Source organism: Pterocles gutturalis, unplaced genomic scaffold (genome assembly GCF_000699245.1).
Source record: "Pterocles gutturalis isolate BGI_N339 unplaced genomic scaffold, ASM69924v1 scaffold40531, whole genome shotgun sequence".
Taxonomy (NCBI): Eukaryota; Metazoa; Chordata; class Aves; order Pterocliformes; family Pteroclidae; genus Pterocles; species Pterocles gutturalis.
Genome location: NW_010101846.1, coordinates 6,846 through 16,119, shown reverse-complemented (window position 1 = coordinate 16,119; position 9,274 = coordinate 6,846). Strand labels below are relative to the sequence as shown.

The following is a 9,274-nucleotide window of genomic DNA, read 5'->3' as shown; positions in this document are numbered from 1 at the left end:
GTTTACGTGCTCCTCGGCAGTGTGACTCTGTCACAAGTGGCTTCTGTGGGGTTTCTGCAGCTGTGGCTTCTCTCTCAAGCTTTCTGCTTCACCTATCTTGATCTTTGAATGCTTCCCCAGTTGTTTTAATTGGGGTTTTGAAACAATGACTGAAATTAATTAATTTTGAAGCTTTCAACTTTTCTAAGTTTTGAGGGCCATGTAACACCCCGAGCCCTTTCCAGCTGCTCCCTTGGTGTTTTGTCAGAGCAGCGCTGATGCTTGTGGAGATCTGGGCAAGGAGAAGTCAACTGATTCCTCCAGCTTGGCTCAACCACCCCGTTTCCTAGAGCTTCCCAAAGTGCTCATGGCTGGCCGTGGCTTGCCCCAGGAGCTGTGCTGGGGATATTGGAGCAGGGACTTGGACCAGGTGGCCTCTAGAGACCTTGTTCCAGCTCAGCTTTCTCTCCATAATCCTAGTAACTTTGGAGACCTTGAGCCTGAGTTGGATTTGTTGCTGGAAACCTCCCCTTGTATTTGTACGCCAGTGACGGGGTTTGAGGGTAGCTGTGCAGTGTTCATATATAAAGAGCTTCAGGGCTCAGTGCATTCATTTCGAGGTTTGATTTGATAAATGCTGAACCTCTGGAGTAGAGGATGGCGGCACCTCCGCAGCTCCTTTGTGCAGAAGGCACATCTCGCAGTTTGTCTAACCCGGAGCCAGGCAGGTTAGCGAGTCTCCTATGAAATGAAGTTGTAGCCGTTCGTCTTTCAGCCTAATGGACCACAGAAATTACAAGCTGTAGCATGCAGCTTACTCTTGCCACAAGGCAGAGTGCTGCATGCTTTGCCTTCAATTTATGCATGCCATGCCTTTTTATTAAATGTAAAAGAGCAGTTGACAGGATTTCTCCGGAGGACTCGTTCCGGCTATACCTGGTAGATGGCCAGCACATTTCAATATGTAGTAAAATGAATGATGGCGGTTTCTTTGCCATTCATAACAACCACCTTTGAAATCTGAGGAGAGAGTTATGGATTATTCTCTGCGTGTCAAGCAGCAGAGGAAAGCGAGACAGCTATTTTAGCTTTAACCCCGCAGATGACCCACTTCTTGAAGTATTTCCGTTGCCGTTAGGAGATGCAGTTAAGGGCCAGAGCAGCAGTTGCGCATCTGTGCTTGGTCAGGCCTTCACCCAGGGATGGCTCTTTGCCGCTTTCTTTTCTCTGTTCCTCCTTGTATTATAACTTTGAATTGTCTCTCTGTTGTTGCAGTGTGCAGAGGAGTGAATGCCCCATGTTGTGTTAGTGCCTGTCTGCCATGCTGGCCTGTCTGCCAGGACCAGGTGACCTCTCCTTTCAGCTTCTTTCTTACACGCAGATGAACACTGGACTTCAGAAATGTGAGTGACGTTTTGTCTGCAGGATGTGGTTAACTGTTAAATCTGGCTCTGGTACAGCTGTGACATAAACATTTAGGAATACAGTGGAAAAACTATTTAATGTTAGAGTCTTTTGTTATGCCTTCAAGGCATCTGTCAGTAAGGGCTCTGAGAAATCACTGTGAAGGTTCACGTGTGTGCAGCAAGCTCACCCCCCCTTCCTGGCTTTGTAAAGGTTAATTTTAACCACAGCAAGACAAAATGCAAGCGAGGTTTCTGTGAGATTTCTGCCTCTTTGCTGAAAACATTTTGTGCTAAAAGTGTGCCAGCTGACTTGCTTCTTAACGCAACTTTTTCCTGACTCTTTTTCACTTCCATTCGTTTAATTACTCGTAGACACCAATGAAAGTTGGATCAGGCTAACACAAACCTTTTGAGGTCAGCAGCTCTGTTGTTCTACATACCTGGGGCATATACTGCAAATATTAGTGATCTAGCCCAAATTACTAAAGTTCAAAGTTTCTCTCTTCTTTGTGGTGTCTCTTTGGTGCCTCTGAAAATGTCTGCAGAGTACTCTGATAATTCATTTGTGATAACTTCAGCCTTTTTTTTTTTTTTTTTTTTGACAGTTGAACTAGTATTTGTAAGAAGAACTTACGCTTGGGAGTGTAAGTTTACTGGCTAGAGATTTCTTCAAATCTTACTCTGTCTCTCCTTTTAATTGCTGAAGCTGCAAGTTGATTGTTCAGCTGAAATTTCAGAAATACCCAGGTGTCTACATAAGGTCTGTGTAGTTGAGTCTTAGGGCTGTGACCTGTCTCTTGTGTTTGAAACATGCATTGGGAGTTCTCTGTACCCTCAGTTTGATGATGGACTCATTGCTCTTTACAACCGAGTAATTTATCCTCCAGTTGCAGTTAAAATTGCTATAACGTTAAGACTTGTGATGCTACTGAAAATAGGTAAGATAATTTTGCAATGAAGGGTGACGTGCTTGAAGTCCTGCCAGAGGTGAATGACACTTACACACGTGTGCTCCCCCACAGCACTTGCATGGCATTTACACCGACTCCACGGGCTTGGTAATTGTAGCGACACTTTCAGCAATAGTAAAAATCTTTACTCACAGAAAGACTTCTTTAGATGAAACTGGGCATTCCTCTCCTTTCTCTTTTCCGTTTCCAGTTCGAGCTTTGCTGACCGAAACATACTCATTCAGAAGGTAGGCTGCTGTGGTGAGAACGTGCCTCGGTCCTCGCATGACGTGAAGTTTCTTTGGTGGCAGGCAGAGAACAAATTGTTGAGGTTCATGTGAGGGTAGCTGTGCATAAATCAGGTATTTGCTAATTACACATTTACAAGGCAACGTGCTGGTATGTGGGCAGTTTCTTAACCTGATGGTACCTGATGCTGTTTGAGAACTGCTTATCCCAGTGCTGAAAGCATCGCTGGCTCCTGCTTAGGGAAGAGCTTCGGGTACCACATTTAAAATAATTTAGGACATAAAGTAGCTGGCAGGCACTGGCTGGCAGCGGTAATGCTCAGCTGCTCCGGTTTGTTCTGATTTATATGGAAAATGAAACTGCTGGTACAGACCTCGCTCACCCCTGCTGCAGATGTGTGTAAGATTAATTGGTGCGTTTCTCTCTGTGCTGTATATGCACAAGTGGTCTAGCCCCTGGCCAAAGGAAAGCTGAGTTAATGAGCATTTTTAATGAACGGTGACTTGTGACTTTTGATGGGGGGTTGGAAGCAGGCTTTAATAATGGTGCTGTTGCTTTTATAAAAGGCACAGAACTCCACAGGATAGCCTTTATTTAGACTTACAGTGTTTGTATTAATAATTTTTAAGTGTAGTTTTTCTGGATCAGACTTTTTATTAACACTTAAAAATCCGCATTAGCTCAATTACCTTTTTTTAAATTCACTTTCAAATAAAAGGCATTTTTCTTAAAGATAGTCTATGCAACTATATGATAGTATGGGTTTTGTAGATCAATATGCACATATTTTTTCCTTTAGAAACTGATCGCTACAGGACTTCCAATTTCCATGTTTTTCTTTGAATTCCAGCCTGCATCACAGGAAAGGCTAACCCTGAAACTTGTCCTTATCCATGCAGGGGATGTCTCACTGACTCTGCACTGATATTTTCTCCTTCCTCCCCATGACACCAGTATAAACCTGACCAGTCAAGCGGGATACTTGAGGCAAGACTGGGCAGTGTCCGCAGCCGCTGTTGAACAGGGAGAAAAAGGGCGATTTTTCGTGACAGTTCTGTAAAGTCAAAGTGAAAGGTGCTTCTTGGAGAGCTTTTGTGGGGGGCAAACAAAAGAGGGAAGAGCAGGTTGGGGCTGAGTGTGGGGTCATCAGCTAGACTGAAGTCCTTTCCAGGGGAGAGGGCTCTTTCTGTAAAGCCTGTAGAGAAACGGCTGCCGTTGAGGTTTTGATGCAGAAGAGGGGCACAGCTGTTTTTCGCTTGTCCCAATGCAGATGCTCTCATCGAGGTAGGGATCCTGAAGGCCTGTTTGTGTTGCCTTTAATGTTCATGAAAATCGAACCATCGGCAGTTTTAAAAGCAGTGGGTTTTCAAGCCATAATGTGAAATGCGCTTAAAAGATGTTAGATGAGTGCTGAGGTGAGGCAGAGAATATATCTCATTCCATGATAAAAATATCTCCAGAGGTGAGCCGCGCACAGGAGTGTGACCAGATGAACTGGTTGCCACGGGATCAACGGGAGCGTGAACTTGCAGTTCACCGGTTTATTGGGGTAGTTGCTCATACGTACAACTTTACCTTATAATAAACACAAAATAATTACTTTTGGACAGAAGTATTCTGCCTCGCATTTACCGTTAGGTAACTTCATGAAGTTCATCCCATTGTTTTCTTAATGCAGCTTGTTCCATCTGCCATCCTCCTCATCACTTTGTGGCCTGATCCAGAATTCTTGCGCTTGCCTGTGAATGATGAATGTGTTCTAATACCAGCATTTCCTTTCGGTCTATTCTAGCTAGTTTTCCGTTCACTTAGTAACTAGACCTGATTGTTCTTTACTGGTTTGTAGGATATTTGTATGGGCTATTCAGGCTCTTGTGTGCCCTGTTAATGCCTTTCTCCTAATTTTTTGCTGCCTTAATTATTACAGTCATCGAACCTTGCCTATGGAACTGCTAGCAAAGCACATTTTAAGCAGCACATTGGGACACTCAGACACTTAGACCTTGGTCAGGTCTAAGTAGCACGGCTGAGTTAGTCCGTAGTAAAAGCAGCATAATGTTAACTGTACGCAAAACGAGCTCTGTTTGAAACGACGGGTGGTTTCAGAAGATCATGTCCAAGGCATTTTAGAGATGGTTTGCCGTTTGGTAGGATGACAAAGTGACATTGGTGCGTCACTTCATGACTGAGGGGTTATTTTCTCTCATCAGAGGAAGGAGTTCTTCCAGATTCGGGATCTCAGATGCGCTGTAACCGACAGCCGCAGCCTGTTCAAGCAGTGATGGTTTAGCTGCTTTCTAAAAGCTTCCACCACAGTCTCTGTGTAACAGAACAATTGGTGTGTGAGTAAAAGAATATTTAGTGTATCTGTTCAGTGTTAGCGTTTACCACCTGATTTGCTGATATGCCTATAGAAATGTAAACCTGGCTGGGAAATTTTGATGGGAAAGGTGTCTTAAAGTGTCTACTTAATTTTCCATCTGAAAATAAAAGCTTTATGTGACGATGGCCATGACATAAACCATCCTACATGCAGGAGCGGACTCCTTTGTCTGTTGTTGATGGTTCTTCTCCGATTCATGGTGAGTTGCAAGGGTCATCTAGTGGGGAAGAAACAGAACTGAGTGGGTGTGGGCAACACTAACAAGAAAGGTTGGGAAGCTCATGGAGGCCATGGCTGTCGAGGCAAGGTAGCACTGGCGAATCCATTTGGAGGCTCTTTTCTCTGTTAGGAGCGTAGCAGCTTGCTCAGAAGCACAGATACAAACCACCTGCCTGCAGCGGCAGGTACAGGGGTATGACCAGGGGATGTTTGGGTTAGTATCAAATAAGCGTTTTGTTTGATTAAGAGAAAGGGCGGCATGTGCCGGTGTTTGGACAGCACAGAGGGGGAGAGTATAACCAGCGCTGTGGTACGTGCTGTGCTAGAGATGGAAGACAGCCTGCTTGCACAGCTGCTTATTTCATAAAAGATATTTTTAATATTTCTGTAATTATCCTTTCTTTTGGTATCCATCCTGTTTTCCATTTTCTGGCCCTTACTTTCTGAAAGGGAGTGCTCTTAGAGCAGTGCCACTCCCCCCCCCCACCTGGGAAGGCTGGAAGCTGCAGAGAGAGATGGCTGGTACTCAGCCTTGAGCTGTGCTCAGGAACCTTTTGGAGGCAATTTGCTTAAAAGAATCAGAAGTGGGTTTTCAAGAGGAAGGGCTGTTTGCCTGGGAGCATCAAGCTCTTTACTGGAGCATTAGATTTCCTTGGGTCAGAGGGTCAGATGCGGGGCTGGGGAGCTCTGGGGCTGTGGACGTTTCCCGTTCTTTCAGCGCAGCAGCAGATGGCATGGAGATGATGAAAATTTTAGCAAGAATTATGAGTGGTTTTTTTTCCAGTAAACTGTTTGCAAGGTGGCGGGGGGAGGTAAAAGTCAAGCAAAAGCAAAATGATTGTCAAAGCTGCAAGCCATTATTTGGAGATTATAAAATCACTTCTAAAGCAGTAGTCCCAGAGGAGTTAAGCAGCAGAGCTGTCAGAGGGGAACAGCCCAACTTTCTGCTTGGAGTATGATTATAGTGAGAGGCACAAGCGTTTCCCTAGATTTCTGATTGAGCTTGTGGGCAAGGTAGGTATCTGGTAAATCGGAGTGAGTGAAACCACACCCCTGTCTCCAGAAGCCTTTTGTCTGTGTCTGGGGAGTAGCATGGTTTCAGTCTTGTGGGGTAGTCACGTAATTTTGCTGTGTGATATGTGGATGCTGTCCTTAGCAAGGTGCCTCACTGAAAATTCAGCTGAAGAAATAATTGCAAGCCGTAAAATAACGCATGTGTAGCCGCCTTCCATTTGCTGAACTTGGACTGACAAGGGCTTCCTAATGGACAGAAAGACACTCAGAGTGCTTTCAGATGTCAGCATCTTGAAGAGGACTCGGATGTAAATGGAGGCTTGAGCTGAAGTGCTTCGTATGGTTCCCACCTCAGCATTACACGGGTTTAATGTTTAATTCATAACTTTCTGATTTCTGAATTACACGGTAAAGATACTGCGAATGGCTCGAAGAGCCATGGACAGGCAGCCTTAAATTGAGAGAATAGCAAATAGCCTACTACTGCTAGCCATGAGAAATATTTCAATCTGGAGACAGTCCGATGTTATAGCACGTTACCTGCTTTTGTCCAGCTGCAGACATGCTCTGATCAAAACACTGGTTTGGTTTTGTTCCCCTGGGCAGGTCTTGCCTTCAGCTGAACGGGGGGTTGTGGTGGTCACCAGGTAATAAAGGGGATGAGGTACGTGGTCTGGGAAGATTAAGTTCTTGCCTCTTGATTCCTTGGAGATTTTCTACCCTTGTTGTGCAACTGTCTTGCTCTGGGGTTGATCGCTTGCTTACCAGAATCGGTATTGACAAGTTTCCTTTCTCCGCAGGGGACACTACACAGAAAATGAGATCTGCACAGTATCCTACCCCAGCAGAATTGGATGCTTATGCTAAGAAGGTCGCCAACAATCCACTGACTATAAAAATTTTTCCAAACAGTGTCAAGGTTCCCCAGAGGAAACACATACGCCGTACTGTGAACGGACTTGATACTTCGGGCCAGAGGTACAGTCCCTACCCGTCTCAGGCCACCACGAAAACAGGCCTCCTGGCGATAGTCAAATCTCCAGCGAAAGGAATTATCAAAGACTTTGACGGGACACGCGCGCGCCTGCTGCCGGAAGCGATGATGAACCCCCCCTCCACCCCGTACGTTGCACCGAGCACTTTAACCCACCCCCAGGCGCTTGCTCGCCAGCAGGCTCTCCAGCATGCACAGACTTTGCCGCACCCCCAGAGTATACCGCAGCCACAGACTTTGCAGCACCCTCAGGGGATACCACAGCCACAAAGCTTACCGCACCCTCAGGGGATCCCGCAGACGCTACCGCACCCTCAGAACATGCAGCAGCCGCAGGGCTTGCAGCATCCTCAGACCATGGCACACCAGACCCTGCAGCACCCCCCGAATCCTTTGCTGCAGCCGGGTTTACATGGAAGCAGAAAGATGCCGGATGCAGATGCGCCGCCGAATGTGACCGTGTCTACCTCAACCATCCCCCTCTCTATGGCTGCCACCCTGCAGCAGAACCAGCCACCGGACCTGAGCAGCATTGTGCACCAGATTAACCAGTTCTGCCAGGCCAGAGCTGGCATTAGCACTACCTCAGTGTGTGAGGGACAGATTGCAAACCCCAGCCCTATAAGTCGCAACCTGCTTATCAATGCAAGTACCAGGGTATCTACTCACAATGTCCCTACACCCATGCCTTCCTGTGTAGTAAACCCTGTAGATCATGCTGCTGCTGCTATTCCTTCTGCCTCTGTGAACGTGCCCATGGTGAATATTAACAGGGTGCCGCCCGCCTACCAGAACGAAATCAAATCGGTCGCGTGGAACCAGCACCAGCTCGCGCATCTGCAGCAAATGTGTGGGGATGCCGCTGGGCCCGCCGGACTCGCAGGGAAGCACCCTCAGAGAGAGATCGCAGGGCAGAGCTTTCCTGGCAAAACTTCAAACTACCCTCAAGAACTGTGCATGGGCCAGTCGTTCAGCTTGAAGCCCCCCCTCGAGAAGCCTACACCTTCTCCGCCTGTGAACGGGTTGCAGGGACCCTTGCCATACACCAACGGGCACTATTTCCAGCCCATCTGGAACAACATCCTGCCCACGCCCAACAGTGACAGCTCTGGGTCCCAGGACCTCGCCATGCCTTTCCACGGGGGACAGCCAGCAGGAGCACCGCTAGATTGCGCAGGAGGAACTCATTACAGAGCTGGAGCTGGCCCATCCAGCCAGAATAACGTGATGCAGACCATGGATTACCTAAGCGGGGACTTCCAGCAGTCCTGCTTCAGAGATCAGAGCATGGCCGTGCTGGGAAAAGTCCATCGGCCTCCCATGAACCGAGCACCTGAACCAACCGATAGTCGAAATCTTCATATTCAACACCCAGGGTATAGATAGGCTGCAGTCACTTTCACAGACAAAAAATTATAGGTTTAGTCTTAATTTTAATTAATAAGCAAGGCATTTTTAACTTGCAAACTTGTGTGATCATTATAGTGACCATTGGAAGAAGACATACTGTTAAAGCTTTGCTTACACGTTGTCTATCTCCTTTATGCATCAAATATTTAACATGCTTTTTGTTTCAAAGAATTTCATTACACTACTTCACGCCACAGCTGTTTCCTCACCGCAGAATCCCCTTTGTGCAGCTTTCACCTTAGCTTAGTAGCTACTTGCCGGACTGATGTCGAGTTGCTGCAGGGTTTCACAGCTGCATCTGTTCGCCAGCTCCGTAAAGAGCGAGGTAGTGTAGCTGCTTAAATTTCCATCTCAATTTCCTCTGAAGATTAAGAGCAACGGAATTTGTCAGGAAGCAGGGGCTTATTTTCAACTCGAAAGCCCATTTCATTAACGCATTAAACATTGACCATTTGCACTGTCTAGAGGCCTATTTAATTGAAAAAGAAGCGAAGTTGAGAAGAGCTAGCTAGGGGTATGTATTTAGGCATAAATATAGGAAGAAGTTTTTCAGCTGTTTCTTGCCGAGACGCCCGCATTTATTGTTTAGACTTTGTCCAAAGCCAGAAGTCTCTGGCTGATTTTTCTGACACTTTTTTTTTTTTTTTTTTTGGGGACGGGGGTTGGGGGG

General features: G+C 46.4%; 1 protein-coding gene across 1 annotated transcript; it reads left to right on the top strand.

Annotated features, from left to right (window-relative positions):
* The first annotated feature begins 1,254 nt into the window (after positions 1–1,254).
* On the top strand, positions 1,255–9,161 carry FAM222B (family with sequence similarity 222, member B). Its single transcript, XM_010084707.1, has 2 exons — positions 1,255–1,382; positions 7,001–9,161. The coding sequence occupies exons 1-2, from the start codon at positions 1,301–1,303 to the stop codon at positions 8,578–8,580; spliced, it is 1,662 nt and encodes a 553-aa protein (XP_010083009.1). The 5' UTR covers positions 1,255–1,300; the 3' UTR covers positions 8,581–9,161.
* Positions 9,162–9,274: the final 113 nt, after the last annotated feature.

Excerpts from the sequence above, each read along its gene's own strand:
- FAM222B (XM_010084707.1), top strand. The coding sequence starts at position 1,301 with ATGCTGGCCTGTCTGCCAGGACCAGGTGACCTCTCCTTTCAGCTTCTT. Across the intron at positions 1,383-7,000 it reads GAACACTGGACTTCAGAAAT|GGGACACTACACAGAAAATG; the intron begins GTGAGTGACGTT and ends CTTTCTCCGCAG.